General features: G+C 43.7%; 1 protein-coding gene across 1 annotated transcript; it reads right to left on the minus strand.

Moving 5' to 3' along the window:
• Positions 1–13343: 13343 nt before the first annotated feature.
• On the minus strand, positions 13344–20431 carry OTOL1 (otolin 1). Its single transcript, XM_083613433.1, has 4 exons — positions 20071–20431; positions 18218–18307; positions 17210–17281; positions 13344–15083 (listed from the first exon to the last, which is right to left on the minus strand). The coding sequence occupies exons 1-4, from the start codon at positions 20426–20428 to the stop codon at positions 14185–14187; spliced, it is 1419 nt and encodes a 472-aa protein (XP_083469559.1). The 5' UTR covers positions 20429–20431; the 3' UTR covers positions 13344–14184.
• Between the last annotated feature and the right edge of the window lie 2171 nt (positions 20432–22602).

The following is a 22602-nucleotide window of genomic DNA, read 5'->3' on the forward strand; positions in this document are numbered from 1 at the left end:
ATGTATCTGACTGGTTTTGCATATTGTGCTAATAAAAAGAGCCTCAACAGTGCTAGCTGGCAGCTTGCTTATGCACAGCTCACCTGATGACCAACACCTGACTCGTGCCTTCACTTCAGAAGGAGATTCCGACTAAACATCAGGAAGAACTTTATGACAGTAAGAGTTGTTCTACAATGGAACAGACTCCCTCAGGAGATAGCGGACTCTCCTTCCTTGGGGGTTTTTAAACAGAGGTTGGGTGGCTATCTGTCATTGCATGGTTTTCATTGAGATTCCTGCACAACAAGGAGTTGGACTAGATGATCCTTGGAGGAGTCTGCATGCAGAAGTGTATTATATTAAGGACAATTGCTTGCCAAAGTGTATATATTATGAGAAATGCCGGGAAATTTTCATGAGGATTTTTTAATATAAAAGATACCAGGCTGATGCAGAAATGTAAAGAACTTAACACTGGGGAAACAAGAAATTTAGAGAAACCAGAAACGACAGATTTGCCCATCCCTAGGTAACAAATATAAGCTACGCATTCAATAACCACCTGCTCAGAGCCTGAGTTATCAAGAGAAATGAGATAAGAACTGCAAAGCATTTTATACTCTGAAGTGCACTGTGGAAGTGATTAATAATCATCTTGTGTTGGTGTTTCAATGTCTTGGTGGAATGGAGTTTAGCGGGATGCGGTGTGCAATAATTTGAAGCTCTTCTTCCGAGTCTTCCTATTGTGTTTTTGAAGAGAGGAGGGAAGTGCAATCCTTCTGAGGCTGTCGTTAGAGGGGAAGGTAGATCTTATAAAGAAAGATTCGCATGGAATGCACATCCTAAGGATGTAAGAAGGACCCTGCTGGGTGGGGCCTGTGGCCAATCTCGTCCAGTATCCTATTCTCACAGCCCCCAATCAGATGCCTATGGGAAGTGGGCAAGCAGGACCCGACTGCAGAAAATGTGATTCAGAGGCATCTTGCCTCTGACAGTGGAGGTAGAACTCTGCCATCAGGTATCTATGCAATACGACATGGCTTAACAAGACAGGATATCTTAAGAGAGTTTGCAAACATCCATTAGAGGATGCAGCCCATTGAGTTGCACTGGACATGGAGCCTTGGGGGTGCTGCAATTGTGATATATTATGGAAGGTGAGAGGCAGGGGCACCAAATTTTGCCCTTGCACAAGGCACAGCTTTGAGGTCCCAAGGTCCACCACTAGCCTCAGCCTTGGTGTAGTGAAGTGAAGGCACAAGACAGGTGTTTATCATCATGTGAGCTGCACACAGGTGAGCTGCATGCAAGCTGCTGGCTAGCCCTGTGGAGCCTCCTTTTATTGAGACAAATATGCAAACCAGGCAGATACATTTTGGGTTGTGACCTTTACACATCTTCGGTCCCGAGATCGTGGGGTGGTACAAAGTTATTTTGGCACCTGTTTCCACCCCGTCATTTTCCCCTTGCACAGTGTATGACGAAGGAGACAAAAGGTCTCAGGGACAAAGGTTACAGACAGGACACCGCAGACTACTGAGACCGCAAAAAGTCAGACAGAGGGAACGATGTTCAGACAGCTGTGGCTTGTCTGGGGGGGGATGTTCCCTGCACCCCAGGGTCACGTGTGCAGGCAGACTGTGACTGCCTGCTGGTGGGGAATGTGCTCCCTCCGGACCCCACTGCCCACTCCGCAATTATCCCTACAGTGTAGATTGCAGAATTCAGGATTCCAGGGTGCTGGTAGTGCCTTTGGGGTTAAAAGCACTTGCTTGCTTGCTTGCTTGCTTGCTTGCTTGCTTGCTTGCTTGCTTGCTTGCTTCAGTGTCCCTGTTAATGCTTGCTTGTACCTTTTCTCCTGGGAATAAGCTGCTTATTTCAAAGATGCTGCAGCCCAGCAACATGCACAGATGCATTTGCAGATGCACCAAATCAGCAGTCAGCATTGCACTATCAGTGCTGGTCTCCTGTTAAGAAGGCTGCGGAACCTGAAGCAAGGCTTCCTTTGCCCCTCTGCAACCAGTCAAGGGAGGAAAGCAGGTGGCCTGTATTCAGCCTTCCATGCACCCTCCAAAAAGGAGGCTGCTGCTGTAAATGCTCGCTGCACTTTTGTAACCCAAGAATGTGTAAGAAATAGCTCCAGAGATCTCCAGCCCCTTATTGTCTCCAGAGGCACCATATTTCTTCCCTGAGCTTTAGATATATTAAGCTCCAAGTCAAGGCAAAGGACATTTCGATGCTAGGAGTCCCCTTTCCTGCCCCCCCTCCACAACTGATTTCAGAAGCCTAAGCGTCCAATTTTTCATCTTATTTTATTGCCTTTTCGTCTGATGTAGAGCAACATTGCCCTCTGCTGGCGATTTCTATGTGTTTGCTGTCACCTAAGAACAATAAAACGCAAAGCGACACAGCTAGACTATTCCACAAGATGTTAGTGTGCATTTTAACATTCCCATTTATGTGCATGCCCCCCCCCAAAAAATATAGAAGTATGGATTTGGGCTGACACATCACAAACTGGAGGATTTTGTGCATTAGCATAAATTGCAGAGTTGGAAGGGACCCAGAGTGTCATCTAGTCCAACCCTCTGCAATGCGGGAATCTCAGCTAAAGCATCCATGACATGAACATTCACCATGGGGTGGGCAGGGGTAGAAATTCAGAACAATTTAATTTAAAGAGGCTATCTTCTAAGTGACATTAAACATTGCATTTTTTAACATACTGAGCATTAGACCATGGGTAGGCAAACTAAGGCCCGAGGGCCGAATCCGGCCCAATCGCCTTTTAAATCCGGCCCGCGGACAGTCTGGGAATTAGTGTGTTTTTGCATGAGTAGAATGTGTCCTTTTATTTAAAATGCATCTCTGTGTTATTTGTGGGGCCTGCCTGGTTTGTTAGACTTTTTACAGAGGTGGGTGACATCCTTGCATGTCACTAAGTGATTGGCAGCTGGTCCGCAAGGACCGTTTTGTCTTGTGTTTTGAGCAGATAATTGGGTACCAGAAGGGTCCTAAGAGCTTATGGTGATGGATGAAACATACACACATATATAGCCAGATCCCTTGACCTGCCTGGGCTCCCTTGAAAGACAGGTGCTGCATATCTTTTTTTTTTTATTTTTTATAATATTTTTATTTTTTCCATATAAACACAACACAACAAACATAAACATACAAAGACAAAAACAGAACAAAAAACATGTATCATTTCATATCCTAATTTCTTATACCTTTCTTCCCCGACTTCCTCATGCCTCCCCTTTCTGTATTCCAAATTCTTATCGATTGTTCAGCAAATCTTCCCTTATTTTAATTTAAATTTAGACTATTCTTCCTTATTCTCCTTGTCTTAACCATTGCTAATAGTAACCATTTACTTTCCAGTCCAACATCATTCTAACTTTCATTAACTTTGTAATATTTCTTTAAATAGTCCTTGAATTTTTTCCATTCTTCTTGCGCTGCTTCTCTTCCCTGGTTTCGGATTCTGCTCGTCATTTCTGCCAAGCCCATGTAGTCTATCACCTTCATCTGCCATTCTTCCAGTGTGGGTAGCTCTTGCGTCTTCCAGTACTTCGCAATGAGTATTCTAGCTGCTGTTGTAGCATACATAAAGAAAGTTATATCCGTCTTTAACACCCCTTGGCCGACAATACCCGAGAGAAAGGCCTCTGGTTTCTTGGGGAAAGTATATTTAAATACCTTTTTAAGTTCATTATAGATCATTTCCCAGAATGCCTTAATCTTCGGGCAAGTCCACCAAAGATGAAAAAATGTACCTTCAGTTTCTTTACATTTCCAACATTTATTGTCAGGCAAATGGTAAATCTTTGCAAGCTTGACTGGGGTTATGTACCACCTATATATCATTTTCATAATGTTTTCTCTTAAGGCATTACATGCCGTAAATTTCATCCCGGTGGTCCACAACTTTTCCCAATCAGCAAACAAAATATTATGACCAATGTCCTGAGCCCATTTAATCATAACCGATTTAACCGTTTCATCTTGTGTATTCCATTTCAGCAGCAAATTGTACATTTTTGACAAATTCTTAGTACTGGGTTCTAACAGTTCTGTCTCCAATTTTGATTTTTCCACCTGGAAGCCAATTTTACTGTCCAGTTTAAACGCTTCATTTATTTGATGATAGTGCAACCAGTCTCTCACCTTCCCTTTTAATTTCTCAAAACTCTGCAATCTCAATTTGTCCCCTTCCTTTTCCAAAATTTCCCAGTATCTTGGGCACTTGGACTCCATATTTAACTTTTTAACTGCCTTAGCTTCCATTGGCGACAGCCACTTTGGAGTTTTATTTTCCAGCAAGTCTTTATATCTGACCCAGACATTTAATAGTGCTTTTCTGACAATATGATTTTTGAAACTTTTATGTGCTTTAACCTTGTCATACCACAAATATGCATGCCACCCAAAAATGTTATTAAAACCTTCCAAATCCAAAATGTCTGTGTTTTCAAGAAGTAGCCATTCTTTCAGCCAGCAGAAAGCTGCCGCTTCATAGTAAAGTTTAAAGTCTGGCAGGGCAAACCCCCCTCTTTCCTTTGAATCCGTTAATATCTTAAATTTAATTCTGGGCTTTTTGCCCTGCCAGACAAATTTAGATATGTCTTTTTGCCACCTCTTGAAACAATCCATTTTATCAATTATTTGCAATGCTTGGAACAAAAACAACATTCTTGGCAATACATTCATCTTTATAGCTGCAATACGGCCTAACAAGGAAAGCTTTAAGTTGGACCAAATCTCCAAATCTTTTTTCACTTCTCTCCAAGTTTTTTCATAATTATCTTTAAACAAATTCACATTTTTAGCTGTCATGTTTATACCCAAATATTTCACTTTTTTAACCACAGTTAACCCTGTCTCGTTCTGAAACCTTCAGGACAAGTAGGAAGAGCCCTGTTGCACTCATGCCCTTTTGGGGGCTTCCCAGAAACATCTACTGTGACCAGAGGCCCCCTGGACCAGCTCTTCCTCTTCACAGTTGCAACCTACACCTCTCTGTGTGTCCATTGTGGGGATCAGCAAGGAAACAAGAGCGTTGGTGAGAAGGAGGAGCTGCCACTGTCTACTTGCTCACTAGTTCTGTCCTGGTAGCAGTGATGAGGGAGAGGAGCAGCTGTCAAGAATGGCACCGAAGGGGTAGACTCAAGGAGAAAGAGAGCACATTAAGGGTGTCTTGCTCAAGGGCCCCCCAAAATGCCAAAGTGTTGCTTCCTGTCATACTTTCACCTTTCTTCGAAGGAGTTCAGAGCAGCCATCCTTGGGTCCATTCCCTCCGGCTCTTATCCTCCCAACAGTCCTGTAAATAAACAGCAGGAACTCATAATCACATATCCAGATAGGACCTGCCAGCCTGACAGTTCTGCTCCCCAGCCAGATCACTTTCTTTGTCTTCTCTTGCCCAGTTCACAATCCTTCATGGGACCACATTCATCTGGCAACATCTACTGCGTGCTGTTCTGCACGATACTATATTGGTCCGCTGTCGGGATATGAAAGGTAAAGGTAAAGGGACCCCTGACCATTAGGTCCAGTCGTGACCGACTCTGGGGTTGCTGCACTCATCTTGCTTTATTGGCCGAGGGAGCCGGCGTACAGCTTCCGGGTCATGTGGCCAGCATGACTAAGCCGCTTCTGGCGAACCAGAGCAGCACACGGAAACGCTGTTTACCTTCCTGCCGGAGCAGTACCTATTTATCTACTTGCACTTTGAGGTGCTTTCGAACTGCTAGGTTGGCAGGAGCTGGGACCAAGCAATGGGAGCTCACCCCGTCGCAGGGATTCAAACCGCCGGCCTTCTGATCGGCAAGTCCTAGGCTCTGTGGTTTAACCTACAGTGCCACCCGCGTCCCTTTTGAATGGTTAAATCCCAACAAAAGCACACATGTCTGGCGATATACAGTATCCCATGGAAACCCTGGGCGTTTATTTCCAAGTTAATGTGACGGTGATGAAGTATAAAATTGCTATGGCTCTATTTATAATAACGATCCAACCCAATTCTTCATTTCCTGGTATGAATTTTTAACCTGACAATATAAAACACAGGCACTTTATGTGCCAACCATTGCTCTCGCCAGTCATAATCATTACATTTGAGTTTATAAATTTTCTATAACCACCACTTCCCCTCCAGCTAAGGCAGCAATCCTAAACATACCTACTAGGCATTAAGTTCTGTCGAACTCAGTGGGACTTAGTTCTGAGTGAACATGCTGATGAATTGCTTGCCCACCGCTCAGCAATGCCACATAGCTATGTACCCAGTAGGATGAAGTCCCAGAATGTCCATATGAGCAAATTCACTTAAACAAGTGGTGTGACCCTGTTATTCTAACATTTTATTAGCTCATTTAAATGAAATAAAATAAACTTAGAGCGCACAAGCTCCATAGGCAAGACATTTTTATTGACTAAATCGGTACTCTTTCAATACCAAATTGATGAACAATCATGGCCGATGATCTTATTAAAGCTATTTTGCATATTTATGAAGACCCTGTAGCTTAATATAGTGTTATAGGACCATGAAAGTTTATGTAGGCCTCTAGAAATGTCAGCCTAGTACTCCAAGGGTCCCATAAAATGGAGTATTACTTGCTTAAATCACATCCCAACTAAAATAAAAACCAGTAGTTGTTTTATTAGTTTGTCCTCATTGAAACAAAATCCAATTTTCCTATGTAGTGGTTCTAATAACTGGAGGCCCAGAATGGAGGACCGTTAAGGCTAACAATGTAGACATAAATTCAAGACTTAAATTTCACTTAATAGAAAATGATTTCTCAGTGGAGAGCTGTAAGTTGGAGTTTAAGGAAGGAAAACTCTTAAAGAAAGAAAAACAAAATGACGTGGGTGGGTGTTATGGCTCTTTGATGGGTGCTGAGGGTCTAGCTATGTGTTGTGTTCACCACACAGAAGCAACCAGATTCTGAAGGCTCCTCCAGAGATTTGGGGACAGCTGGAAGGATAGTATTGGTAACAGTAATATTAGTCGTGGTGCTTTATTATATTTATTTGTCGCTTACTACAAAAAGTGTCAAAGTGACTTACAATTATAAAAGCAATTATAAAATTTAAAATTGATAATAAAAGTGAAATAACTAAAAGTGATCCGCTTGCAATAACATAAAAAGGACAAATCCTACCCCACCCTACTCAATATGAACACCAGTTACTATGATCATACTCTATGACCCAATTAGGAATCAAATGCTTGGGTGAACGGGAACACCTAAACATTGGTCTTGAAGGCACCAGGCATCCCACAGTCAGTGGGCCACCACTGAAAATACATATACTTAAGAGCCAGCGTGGTGTAGTGGTTAAGAGTGGCAGACTCATAATCTGGTGAACCGGGTTCTCATCTATGCTCCTCCACATGCAGCTGCTGGGTGACCTTGGGCTAGTCACACTTCTCTGAAGTCTCTCAGCCCCACTCACCTCACAGAGTGTTTGTTGTGGGGGAGGAAGGGAAAGGAGAATGTTAGCCGTTTTGAGACTCCTTAGGGTAGTGATAAAGCAGGATATCAAATCCAAACTCCTCCTCTTCTTCTTCTTCTTAAGTTGCCAACCTCTCTTGGAGGGAAGGCACACGAGGAATGGTGTCAGATGTTTGATTCAGGGTGCCAGTAGGTTCATATGTGAAGAGGTGGTTCCTGAGCTGTGAGATTTTATGTGTCAAAACCAGTACTTTGAATTGAGCCCTGACTTAAGGAGAGACTTGGCTTAAAGTCAAGCCCAAATGGAAGGATATGTGACAATTCACCTCTACTGTCTTTTAGCTCTTCCCTCCTTTTATCGGAAGGAGAGAATAAAGAAAGAAGCTTCACTTCCTTCTTCACTGGAGGTGAGGGGGTGTGACCTAACTGAGTCTAGGAATACAGCTCTGTAGTCTTAGCCCCTTCAGCATTAACTAGCCCTAAGCTTGCTGGTTATTTTTGACCATAATCTTCAAGGGCAGTTGAAGGGCATCTTCCAGCCAGGTACTTGCTGCAGAATCAAGCTGCTGTGAAGGGAACAATGACATGACAATGGCAGTCAACAGCTTCTTTATAATACTGTACATCTGTGGAGCCATTAGGATAAGCAAGCAACTGGAAGCCATAACCTAGATGACAAGTCTACACATGGTTTCCTCAAGGATATACATTACAATGGATTTTCTCTGGCAGGAAGCATGGATCCTTTCTTAGCTGCAGTAGTGCAATCTAACAAACCCAAACCCATTGCAACTACAGAAATTTTACTAACTGAGCTACGTGAAACCTTTACATGATTTGGTAGCCCCTGTTCCTCAGTAACATATTGCTTCTCTTGACCCTCAGGTTGTTCAAAAGAATTGCTTCTCTCTGTTCTTCAGACGCAATTATCCATTTGAAGTTCTAATACCAGCTGGATCCCCCACAAACCTCTTTTCAAAAAACAGGAGAGGGAAATAGAAAACACATTGTTAACGTGATATTTGAAGCGTAGCCCCTCAAACTGGGATTTCCCAGTAGGGTCGGAACGTTACACTGCTTTGCCTATTTAATAGTATAATAAATCAAGGGGGTCACTATTTTAACTCTTATAACAGGAGAATAAGAAGAGGCCCTTTTAAAACGAACAGAAATCTTGTGGTGTTTTTCCTTGCATCTAGGAATTCACAGCTGCCACATACAAATAAGTTTTTTAATAGTAATAAAAAAAGGAAGCATGTTGCTACAATTTATTCTAAACTAATCCACAAAAAAATGAAAGTTTACAAGCCCAGATGAATGCAATTTGAGTGTATTCTTCGGAGCCTGAGGCACCTTGACCAGACACCATATATTAGGAGGGTTACCCATCAAAGCGCTAAAAGCATTATCTTAATCTTAAGGGTTATATTTTATAGCTCTCCTTGTTCCATTTGACAGCCTTATCTCCACAAGTGACTGCTGGAGGCAAGGATTCTGTAGTTGTTTCTGCCTCTGAAGCAGCAACACCCATTTGTACAGAATAATAAAAATGCTAGCGAGCAATTAATTTATCCATCCTCCCGCCTTGTCCTGATACTATATAAGTTCAAATATCAAGGAAGTCAGGGGCATTAATCTTCAGAGATTCCAGCCGCAGGGGATTTCACAAAGAGTTTGGTATCTGGCATGCAATCCGGACATCAGCTTGCATTTAAACACACAAACACACACACAATACATTTCTGTCAGGGAGGTTTTCAGGGGTACTTTTGAAATTACACAGCCCATAGACTGTCCCTGCCTTTAACCATCCATGGGGACAAGGATTCTAAGACACACTGAGAACTGACCCATCCACAAGGACTTCTGCTTTCATCCCAGGGAAAGTGACAGTCATCTTTTGGCAGTTTCTCCTGAATCTCATTTATGGTGGCATACACATGGAATTTGGTGGCCTGTGTGCCTCTCTTTTATGATATATCTTAGAAACTGCTTTGGAAGGCTACAGAGAGAGCTGATGTCCACCCCCTGCAGCTGGAGTCAATGCCCCCATACAGCTGAAAGATGTGTGATCTTTTGCAGGGGTAGTGAATGTTACGTATTCAGTGGTCTGTGTTTGCCTGAGCTTGAGTCTGGACTAAGGATTCTGAGCCCCTGTGTTCTGATTCAATAGATGATATCCAATCACAGAACATTTCAGGATTTGGGCCTCTGCCATTGGTTCTTAAACTCTGAGTCATGATTTGCAGCTTGGAAGTTTAGACAGCCAATCACGTTGGGAGTGGGAGTGGCCCAGGCCTTCAGAAATGTATATAAGCAGTTGCTTTGCCCCTGTTGTCCAGTTCTGTTAGTTCAATAAAGGTTCTTGCTGTTATCACTGTGTCTTGCCTCGTGGGAACATGGTGCCATCCAGATGTTATTAGACGACAGCTTCTGCCATCCTTTTGGCCAATGGTGTTTTATGGAAAGCAGTATAGAAATATTTAAGTTAAAAAAAAACAGGCAACAGGAAAATGCATCCATCAGGCTCAAAACAGTTCCCCATACAAGAGTTGACTTTAAACTCTCCACACACCAACACCTGTGCAACATTTATTCAGCAATATTTTGAAATGTTCAGTCATATGTCCCTGTACATTCAACAGATCATCCGATAATAAGGTAATGATGCAATGACACACCAGCTTAAGCATACAGTGCTATTGGGTGTTTTGGCCAATATCATGTATTGCCACTCAAAATCAGGCCATTTCCAATGCCTTATTGCCTTGCATAGACCCACATGGCTCCATTAATGGGAATGAACCCACAAATCAATGGGAGGAGGATTAACAAAAAAAATTTGTAAATCTGGGAAGATATAATATCGGTGAAACAGGTAGAAAGCTTGGTGAATTATGGGGAATGCGACAATAAAAAGGCCACAAGCATGTTTCAATTTGTAAAGTTCTCCACCAAGGGTGACAGCGTATTTGATGAGAAGTTCCATTTCAAAGCACCCCTTCTGGAGCATAAAACTGACAACCACATTAATCTGGTTCAGCCTGGTATGAACAATCCTCGTGGCTCTCTCTGAAACAAATAATATGATGTCTCTTTCAGAGGAACTCCTTGTTTCAAGGTTGCTACATTTTGAATTCATCTTCATGAAGCACCCCTGCTTACAGTGAAGCACCTTCATTTTTCAGCACAACAGCTCTATAGTGCACAATACACCTGCTTCCCTGGCATCTTAACTCTGCACTTGGCGCTTGCAAGTGCTCCCTTTGATGCTCCTGAGAGAGGAGATGAAAGAAAAATCCACTGAGCCAAGGCGCCTTACTCAGCTGCTGCAGAGGCAGAGGCCCTTTCAGGCCCATAGGCCACATTTCCTTGTTGCCAGCTTCTTGAGGGGGGAGCAGGGTCAAAATGTGGGCCAGGCCAAAGCTGTCAATGGACACAGCTGCTCCACAGTTTCTCACCCACATGCAAATACATGCAACACACAGACATACCAGTGAGGGTGAGGGACATTTGGCCTTCAAGAAGTTGCCGAATTACAACTCCCATCAGCCCTAGGAAGCATGACCAATGTTCAGGGATGATGGGAGTTGCAGTTCAGCAGTATCTGGAGCGCCAAATGTTCCCCACACCTGCTGTACACACAAACGCACGCACGCGCACACACACATATCCCGACATCTTCACATCCTGTATATCTAGATAGATAGATAGATGATAGATGATAAAGATGATAGATTAGATAGATAGATAGATAGATAGATAGATAGATAGATGATAGATAGATAGATAGATAGATAGATGATAGATAGATAGATGATAGATAGATATAGATAGATGATAGATAGATAGATGATAGATGATAGATAGATAGATAGATAGATAGATAGATGATAGATATAGATAGATGATAGATAGATGATAGATGATAGATAGATAGATAGATAGATAGATAGATAGATAGATGATAGACAGATAGATGATAGATAGATAGATAGATAGATAGATGATAGATAGATAGATAGATAAATAGATAGATGATAGATAGATGATAGATAGATAGATGATAGATAGATAGATAGATAGATAGATAGATAGATAGATAGATATAGATAGATGATAGATGATAGATGATAGATGATAGATGATAGATAGATTGATGATGATAGATAGATAGATAGATAGATAGATAGATAGATAGATAGATAGATGAGAGATGGAGATAGATGATAGATAGATAGATAGATAGATAGATAGATAGATAGATAGATGATAGATAGATAGATAGATAGATAGATAGATAGATAGATAGATGATAGATAGATGATGATAGATGATAGATAGATAGATAGATGATAGATAGATAGATAGATAGATAGATGATAGATGATAGATAGATAGATAGATAGATAGATAGATGATAGATAGATGATAGATGATGATAGATAGATAGATAGATAGATAGATAGATAGATAGATAGAGACATAGATAGATGATAGATCGATCTATCTCACACAGAGAAATCTTTCCTGCAACCCAGCTAGGCAAAATCATTAACTTTCCTTCTTTTGCTATCAGTGTACAACCACTTTCACCCCCTGCTTCCCACAGGTTAATGACAGTGACAAATGGCACATCCTACAAGGAGAGCACACTGCTGTTAGATGATTACATCAAGCAGCTTATTAAGGCGAATGTGGCAGTTGCAATCTCCATCTGGGTAAATCGCCGTGTTTCCAGTGTAGTTTCAAGCTACCAGGAACACTTGTCTGAAAACAAACTGTATTAGCCCCCGAACGTGATGCTCCTGGAGAGAGGGCTAATAACACGGGTGGAGCCTTTTCGTTCAGTCCTCTGTGTCATCTCAGCCCCTGCTGTGAACAGAAAGAACAGCGCTGCCTCCATCTGATATATTTTGGGAGGCTTGTTTGGAAAGACCTTGTGAGGCAGGCACAGTAGTCTGCTTCCCAGTGCCAGGGTGAGGGTAAATAAAAGAGTAAAAGACACAAGTGTGGGTTAAGGAGACGTTATGAAGCTAAAGAGAGGCAGGAGGAGGTTTTCAGACAAGGGCTCAAGAAATGTTGTTTGGTAGTCCAATAGCAGAGGATCTAGGCTTGGAAGGAAAAAGCTGCTTTAAGAGCTGCTTCTTTTACACTGAGCAGATGATCAACTTGAGGTTAATATTTACCTTCTGTTTTCAGCATGCAGTGCTGCATAAATGTTAGCAAAACAGCAGAAGCATTGCTTTCATACTTTGCTTATTGTGGAGAATTTGATGCAGGGGGAGTTGGTTGGTGGCAGGCAGAAGAAAGAGAGAGGGCTACATCTCTCGACAGCTGCTCTTGGCAAGCAATTATGGAGGCGCACAAAAACAAGCCAAAGTTAAGCCAGGAAGCTGGGTTCTGGTGTAATGACAAACCACAGTTAAGCCATGATTCATAGGCCAACAACAAACCATGGCTTCAAATCGCACTGCAAGTTTGGACAGTCAAACAAGATGCACTTATGCTAGACAACCCATCACTTAGTCCTATATGTAAACACGGCCAATGCTACTGGTTAGCCATTGCCAAACTTTGCCATAATGCATCTTCTGTGAGGAAAATTACTGTTCGTGCCTCCCAAACCATACGGAGGATTGGTTCACACATTTGCATTCTTCATGTGCTTTCTCACCACTTGATTACCACAATTTGTGTCCCATTTTGTTTCCCATCTATATATTATGAAGAAGAAACACTTGCAATCAAACAGTCATATTACTTTATTATAGAACACTCCAAGGAATGCAATTTACTTAAGTACAAAAGCAATTTGATGAGCGAATAGACTTATTTTAATACATTGATTATATGATACAAGTTCTACATCAAACTTTCATTGCACTTGATGATATTGGATTGATAAACAAACTTTCTTAAAAGGATTAATGTGACTAGAAGAAATGAGCACAAGATATTTTTAGCTATTCCTTTAGGTAAAATCCTGCAAGCCTTTTTCAGATTCTACAATAGCCATGCCCACTCCAAGGAAAGTCATGACTGCAGAAGGAATGCAGAGCTTGACCATGTCTGAATTAAACTAAAACTAAGTTGAGATCACAGAATAATTTTAATTAGCTAAAAATTAAAACATGAACTCCTTTTGGAGGTTTTATCCAGCACTAACTCCCACAACCTGGTGTTTTCTGGATATTGTTGGACTACAACTCCTGTTGTCCCTGACTGTTGGCTGTGCCCAAACTTTTTTCAAAGAGGGCCAGATTTGATGAAGTGAACATGCGTGAGGGCCAACCAAAGTTGTTGAGCTCTCTTTAGGATTGAAGTTGCTGAGCTTTTTTTAGGATTTTACCCCAGGACATATACTGCCATGGGGGCCAGATTGAATCAACCAGCGGGCCAGATTAGGCCCCTGAAACAGACTTTGGACTTGCCTGGCTTAAGGGAACTGTAGGCCAAAACATCTGGAGAACATCAGGGAAACTAGCTGAACCAGACCACTGCCAAAAATAAAACCTTTATTACATTTTATTATGCAACAATAAAAATTGACTCTGAAATAGATTCTACGTGCTTTAGTGCAATACAATTAATAAACATGCCTTTTTAAAGAAATATTATAAATATATGGATTGCGGACTATGATATGGATTATAAAATATGCTTCTTTAAAATAAACAAGAGAGAAAGGGGAAAAAATTATTGGTGATGCATTCAAATCCAGACGCCATACTTATAGTAAGGTGTCAAGCATTTCATCAGGATATAAGAGGAAACCAGAAAATATGCTGTCGTCTTCAGCACTAACATAAACCCCATTCCAGTCTCGTGTGACCTCCAGCCAAACTTGATCCCCTATGTTTAATTTCAGAATGGTTAGGAAGGAAGCCTGGTCTATCTCTTGCCCATACAAGGTCTCCCGAGACCTGACCATCTTCCTGTTTTGGCACACAATGCTGATGCGGGCAGGCCGCCCTCGGATGGTCATGTGGTAGGAGAAGACATAAGCCCCAGCGATGGTGCAATTAAATTTCCCCGTCGAGGGATTGTAATCTTCCTGGTCATTGTACAGAATCTTGTCAAACTTAATAGGCATGTTGGGAGGTGGGAAAGGCTTGGACAGGCCAACGCTGAAAGCTGATCTGGGGGGGCTTGAGATCTCGCCCTTTGACCCCTTGGGACCTTTTGCTCCTTTCTTCCCAGGGGGTCCCCTGATTCCTTTGAAGCCGGTCGCTCCTTTCACCCCAGGGGGTCCCATTATCCCCATTGGCCCTGGGTCACCTTTGTCACCCCTAAAACCTTGGTCTCCTTTTTCTCCCTTCTGCCCATCCATCCCATGGATCCCCTCAACCCCCATGTCTCCTTTGACACCTTTGTCTCCTTTGGGCCCAATCTCCCCCCGTTCTCCCCGATCACCCTTATCGCCAGGATCTCCATAGTAGCCCTTTTCCCCAAGCTCCCCCTTTTCTCCCTTCTCCCCATTTTCCCCATCGATCCCTGGCAAGCCTAGCTCCCCTTTATCTCCCTTCTCTCCTTTGGTGCCGTTCTCACACGTTTCACCCTTGCTGCCCTTCTGCCCCTTGGCGCCCGGCAGACCATAGTTTCCTTTGTCTCCTTTGAATCCCATTTCACCTAGAAATAGTAAAGACACAAATATAGGGTCATGGGGTCAAGTAAACCACAAGGGACATTGCAGCCTAGTTCATGAATTAACCCACAAGCTAATTTCTTGCAGGCCTCCTCCTTGCTCAGCACAGCTGGTTAGCCTAAATAAATGCTGAGGAGCAATCCCAATGGGAAAGCTCTTTGAATAGCAAGGGCCCGTAGCTCAGTGGCAGAGCATCTGATTTGCATGCAGGAGGTTCCAGATTTAATCCCTGGCATCTCCAGGTAGGCCTGGGAATGTCCTCTATCTACTACCAACCCTGGAGAGCTCTGTCACTCACTGTGGACAATAGTGAGCTAGAAGAAGAAGAGGAGTTTGGATTTGATATCCCGCTTTATCACTACCCGAAGGAGTCTCAAAGCGGCTAACATTCTCCTTTCCCTTCCTCCCCCACAAAAAACACTCTGTGAGGTGAGTGGGGCTGAGAGACTTCAGAGAAGTGTGAGTAGCCCAAGGTCACCCAGCAGCTGCATGTGGAGGAGCGGAGACGCGAACCCGGTTCCCCAGATTACAAGTCTATCGCTCTTAACCACTACACCACACTGGCTAGATGGACCAATCGTCTGACTCGGTATATGGCAGCTTTCCAACACTTATCAGCAGGTTGGTGAGGGAGAGAAACGTGTGGTGAGATTGGGTCTGGGAACATCTGAGGACCACTATAGTTCTCAGTTGTTCCAAGGAGAAGTCGGCTGGCAGCACCCCCTCCAAATACCTCACACATCTCCCAGAACATGTAGCAGGGCTTCACAGGTATGTGATTACCTGGTTTTCCTGGCCCCTCCTATCACAAAAGAGGATACTATTCTTTGCAAAAGTCCATTAGGCATAGAACTGTACATGTGAAGCAGGGGCACCAACTTGCCCCCCCACACACACACACACATACACTCATTGGGGGTGTCACATGACATGTCCCACCCCCACCCTGTGCACCAACGCTCTCCCGTTAGCAGCAGGGGATGGCAGCCCCCTCAATTATGCGGGGGGCTCAGCCCCCTGCCCACAAATATTGAAGGGGCCGACGCCCCTTTCACCATACCCCCTATGGTTGGTGCCCCTGATGTGAAGTCATGGGGATCCAAGAGCCCCTCCACCGGGGAAGGAACTTTGTGATGATGTAATTGTATTGACTAGAAGGGTTGTGTATCCTGGTGTGATTAAAAGGAAAAAGGAAAAAAACTTGAAGAGAAGCACAGGACTACAAGTAATGGCAATTTGAGGATGTCATTCCCAACCAGGTGCCATAGCAAAACGGTAGCAACCCATCTACTGGTGTTTCGTTTAAATACCTGGAAGGTTTCAAGGGTGAAGTTAGCATAATTTGACACGAAGGAGGCATGGAGGGAGGGCTGTTGGTTGCTTCTCTAGCAAAATGATCCAGTATGTGTTGGGAGTAAACAGTGACACTTGCAATTCACTACCTGAATTGAGGGGGGGGCTGAAAGGCAACCTGTTCTTACTCCTCATTGATTCCTTCTCTTCTAGTAACTGCTTGTTCGTGAAGAAGACCACTTCCTTTCAGATTTTTCTTCCTACCTGCTTCTTCTCCAAGTTCTAGCCAGTTGCAGTATGAGCTACTGCCTCCATTTTGGCCACATGTAAAGCCAGAATGGTTTTGTTTGCCATGTCTTTATTTCTATGTTTCTTTTATTTTTTCAGTCAGCATTCTTATTAGATTATTTCTTTCTACACATGTACAAACATACTTTACCAAACTATAACAGTATGATTTATATATATATATATATATATATATATATATATATATATATATATATATATCAACTCCTGTAACTTCGTATCCTACTCCATCTCCCATCTGCCCACTTTTCACATGGCTTTGTGATTTTCTGGGCCTCTTTTCCCTTGTCACCAGGCCTCACTCATTCATCCACCTTCCACCCCAGAACTCGGCACTGATCCACTACAAGCAGTATACAATCTGTGCTTAGCATTGACATGTGACAGCTGGGCATATGGTGACAACTTGTGGCCAATGGAAGAGATTGGGTTCAATGAGAGTGTAAAATTCTTATGCCTTATGAACAGCCCCATCTCCCTAACTCTCATCAAATTTTATGTGGCATACCTTGTTCTCCTGTCTTGCCTGGAAATCCAGGGATTCCATTTGCTCCTTGGGCTCCATGTTCTCCTTTATCTCCTGTGACATTTTTACAATAGAATGCTCTGTTATTGGTGTTCTTTGCGATGTCCCTACATGTCAAATGACTTATACATCACATTTCATCTCTTGCCTTTCACTTAAAATGAGGGCACATCTCGTTCCAAACAAACATATAGTAAGTCCGAATAAACATTTTAGGTTACATTCCATGAATTCAATTGCCTGTCGGGTAATTGTGACCTGTGAAAGAAGGTTTCCTGATACAAAGATGGTCAGACAAATAGAATAAATTCTGCTGGAATTGTAGAGTTTGATCCAAGGTCATATGGTCCAACCTCCTGAAATGCAGGAATCACAGGTAGTCCAATCCCTGACAGTTGGACATCCAACCTTGGTTGGTTGGTTGGTTGGTTGGTTGGTTTGTTGGTTAATTGCTTGGCTGGCTGGCCTCATCTGACTCAAGCACACCCGCCTCCTCCTCAGTAGGCTGCCTCAGCCTTATCTAAAGATCTGGGGGCAAGGCGCCCATGAAACTGCTGCTACTGCCAGCAACAGCAGCAGGGTGCGCAACGAAGAGTATTCCCTGCCTCTTGAGAGAGGCACAGGCTGAGGGAGAGGGTGTGCTATTTTTTTTTTCTTCTGAAATTTTGCACCCCAATAGTTTTGCACCCAAGGCATCTGACCTTTTGGACCCCTACCCCCCCCCCAATGCTATGCCACTGTCTGTGATTGTAAGTTGTTTTAGACTTTTCTTAACATTGAGGGTTGTAACCCAGTCTGGAACCTGAGGGTGAAGGGCAAGGTGATGCTGATGATGCTAACCCTATTGGAGGTCAGAAGCTGAAAAAAGAGGTTCAAGCCTGAAAATGTGAAAGAAGTTGTGGTTTCCTTCATTTTGCGCTCCAAAGACATTACTGTGCAAAACTAATCCCCATTCATTTCTCAAACAGTTCACTTCATCAGTGTCCATACCTTTGTCTCCTTTGAATCCTCGCGCACCTTGTAGTCCAGGACTTCCTGGTAGACCCTGAAGTCCTTTTTCTCCCGCCTCTCCTTTCAGACCTATTTACAGAGTGGACATTTGAAATATCTGCTGCAAGCAAAACAAAAAGTCTTGTAGCATCTTGAGGGCTAACCACTTCAATATCTCATGAGACTTACGCCATGACAGATTGCTGTTGGTCTCGAAAGCTTCACAAGATGTTGTGTTGCTTTTGCTGCAACAGAGCAACAGGCCTGTCCCCCTGGAAGCAAGTTGCATGACCACACAAGTTTGCCAACAAGGCATTGATATATTGTCCTTTACACTGCATCTACTTTCACAGACACTAAATAAGAATGAAGATTACTCAGTGATGTTGTTGTTATCAAACTAGCAGACTTTTGAAATCCTAAAAGAGATGTATATGTCATTAGCCATGGAAGATAAATACAGGAATGCTCAAGTTACAGAAGGGCCTGAAGAAGGGGCCTTTTGTGATAGTCACCTTAGTTACTTAGGTACTGTTTTAGGGAGACAGCTTAACTCTGCTGCATCTTTAGCCCTACCACACACAGCAGCCAGGGTGAAAGGGAGGGCAAGCAGATCACTGCACTGGCATGGAGCTGGTGCAGTGATCAGGCCTGGATCAGGCCTCCTGCCATCATGTGATGGCAGCCAGATTGGTTCAGGATCCAATAGATCCCAAGTTGGCTCAACACCCGCCTCCATTGCCCAGAATGCCCACATGCAGTGGACAAAAGGAGTAGCTGTGTCATGGACTGGCCGGATACAGAGGAATGGTGGAAGGGACCAGCTAGGGAATCCCCAGGGAAAGAAGGCTCAGAGCCCAGGGATTGGCGGTGTTCAGAAGGAGAAGAGGGAGAGTACTGGGAGGAGGAGGTGTTGGCAGCTGAAGAGCTAACAGGGTTCAGTGAGCGGGAAGAGCCTCTGGCAGAGAGAAGTCCAGAAGCAGAAGCAGGAGAGGAAGGAGGCCAAGAGGCAAAGATGAGTCAGGTTGGTGAAGAAGCCAGGGTATCTCCCCCTCCTGCTGCGACAAGCTCTCCTCCTAACTCTGATTGCTTGGGAAAACCTGGGAGAGGAGGAGACTTAGGCAGCTGTGGGAAGGAAAGGACTTTCAGTCTCCACAACTACCTCATAGGGAAGGCAAGGACTTTCAGTCTCCACAACTACCTCATAGGGGCAAGATCAACTGAGAATAGTTGCTGTACCCATTAGACCTGGTATTCCTGAGCGGACCTTGCTTCTTCTAATAAAGAGTTAACTTCACTTATTCCATGTGATTTATTGCTGGCTGGCTGCTGACACTCTGCTCCAGTGACCCTGCATCAGCCTGCAGGTGGCCAATGGAGGACAGCAGAGCTGGAACGAAGGGCAACTCTTCCCAATCCAAACCACCACCCCAAAGCGGATTTGGACTGCTCTCCCAGAAAGTTACAGGGGTGACTTGGTTAAAATTGAGGAGCAGGGCTTAAGGATTTCAGCAAGCTGCTCTTTTTTACTCACCAGCCCCCAAATAATTTAAGAACTGTTTCAGCAGCAGTATACTTCCACCAGATGCTTGAGACAAACAGATCCTGTGTTGCCTTTTTAAAAATCTATATTTTCATATATTCTAGCTTTACCTTGATCATGGCACCGCATCTCTCTTCCCCAGCGCTTGACATGATTATTAAAATGTTTGCACCTATTTATCTCCCTCCCTCCCTCCTCTCTCTCTCTCTCTCTCACACACACACACACACAGCCTGCTTATTTCAGTCTGGAAATATGAATGACAAAAGGCCATCATAAATCACTCAGTTGTGCATTTGCCTTCCCATACCTGGCAATCCTCGCTCTCCGGGTTCGCCTTTCTCCCCTGGGGTGGCAGCACAGCAATCACAACAGTTAAAGAAGAAGTCGGATGAGTCGAGGGTGAAGTTTTCAAAAGGGAAGAGAGTGGTGGCTGTTCGGAAGGCGTAGTTTGGAGTGGAGAGCTCCAAGGTGGAGTCGCTTGTCTCTGCTGGTTCAGTGAAATGGTTGTCTTCAGTGGGTGAAGCATCAGATGCACCAAGACCGTCACTGTCTTCCATGCCAGCCACTTTTATCTTTGTGAACTTGGGCGACGGGGTACTTTTGCCCTCTGTGCTCAGTTTAGCAACAGTGATTACCACTGCCAAGACGGCACACCACCAGTGCATGCTCCACATTTCTGCAGCTGCTGGAAAATATTGATGCAACAGTCACACCTTCAGAGTATTCCTACAGAGTATTTCTACCACGACTAGTAAAAAAAATACATATATATATTACCTACCCTTCACCAGCAGGTCCCAGGGAGGGTTACAACAATTCAAAATTAAACGCAGTTACAACAGATTACAGTCGTAGGAGTAGGATGGGTCCTGGAAAGACATGTCTCAGGTGCCAAAGGCTTGTGTCTTCAGCATCTGCTGAAAGCTGCATAGCAAAGAAGCCGGGACCGTCTTTCCAAGAAGGCAATTCGACAATTTAGGGGCTATCACAGATAATGCCCTCTCCTTGGCCACCGCCACCCCCATTTCTGAGGAAGATAGAAGCACCAAGAAGAGGAAAGTTCTGCTGACCTTAACATCTAGTAGGATCCAGAGGGATTTGGGCGACACAGTCTCAAATATTTAGGGGGGCCTAAGTCATTTACATCTTCAAACGCTAATGTGTTTTACTGAAATAGCAAGGGCTTCTACCTTGTATTTTGCTGAAATAGCAAGCTAGTGCACAGTTAACGTTGCCTCTAGGTTCGCCACCTTGCACCAAAAGATAGCAAGGCCTGACTCTTAAAGCACTGTAGGTCTATCTCAACTAATTAAACATTTCTTTACCCTATATGCTTCCTTATGCATAGCCTTTCTTTATCTCTAATAACATTGGCCCACACCAAAGCAGCTGCCTGGGGACCATTAAAAATTTTTTTTTCACACTCCACTCAGTTACCCAGTCCCTGCTCTTTCCTACACAAGATAAGAAAACTCTTCCAAGAACTAATTAATCGCATGAGTACAAACTATCAAATACGCAGGACTGTTGGCTTCAGGAGCGGTGCCGGTTTCAGCATTATTTTCATTACAGAGCCCCAATTATGCTCTCCATAATAACTACGTCCTTTTATCAGAACAGCCCAATCTCTGTGGTCAGTTGTATCTCTTAGGTCAGGGCTTGACCAGCTGTCCATATTTTTTTCCCTTTGACCTATGAACAAGATGGGCAGAACAATCCAAAACTCCAGCTTCTGCTGGACTGAAGGGAATTGGATTGCGTACAAGCATCCCCTCTGCCCAGCTCTGGTATCTGAGTCTGCCTTCCCCTGGCCACGGCCAATGGAGTGAAGCAAGTATTACTTTCCTTGTGATGAGCTTCCCCTTCCACCCTCCAAATGTAAGGGTGAATAGGTGTGTCATGCTGAAATTCCCACTTGTGATAGTCAGAAGGCCCTGAAACGATGTATTACTGAGGGAGAGAGGAGGAGGGATTGAACCAGCCTTGCATCTATTGGATCCTGAGTTGGTCTGACTGCTCTTGCAAGGCACCATTGGGTCCGATCACTGTGCCAGTCTGAAAAGGAGCACTTGTGTGCATATACTGGTAGGTGCATAGGCTCCACACATAGTCAGAAGTCACATGAAGTTCACAATTACACAGAAAGTCTTCCATGGGGAGAGGGAGAAATTCAGATCCCAGTTAAAGACAAATCGATCAAGCTGAACTGAAACTGAAACGCAGCCATCTGTAGACACCTGCAGCTTCTGCAATGCAGTTCTCCAACCAGTGTTTACAAAAGTTGATGTAGAAATGTGGTGAACTTAATTTGAGATTGGGAAAATGAGAAATAGAGGGAACTGAAAATGACAGATCCTTCCATCTCCAGTGTTTAGTTAGACATTTTCTTCTGAGACAGTCTAAGGGGGAAGGCAATAATTTCAGAACAGCTAGAACAGCTATAGAATCTGGAGACCACCGGTTTAGAGAATACTGGGCTAGCATCTTGTTTTTCTAATGAAAACTGAGAGATCAGGAAAGGATCCTGGAATATCCCTGAGTGGGGCAGGCCCCCACTGCCCTCCCTGTAGTGATGGCATTGGCTGGAGCTACAGCCAATCATGGTTTCCTCACAAGTGGCATGTATTTTTGGAAATGCGTGTGCATCTCAGGCTTTCTATTTTTAGGTGTACACTTGAAGCATGTGAAGCTTTCACCTACAAAATGTAACATAAAGTGGCTCTCCAGTGCATGCTCAACAGGGAGAAACAGTCGATTCCATCTCCCTGGCTTTTTTTCAGCCGGAACTCTCCGGAATGGTGTTCCAGCACCTCTCAACTGGGCACCGGACTCATGGGGA

The sequence above is a fragment of the Podarcis filfolensis genome, assembly GCF_964270895.1.
Source record: "Podarcis filfolensis genome assembly, chromosome: 5".
In the NCBI taxonomy this organism is placed as follows: domain Eukaryota; kingdom Metazoa; phylum Chordata; class Lepidosauria; order Squamata; family Lacertidae; genus Podarcis; species Podarcis filfolensis.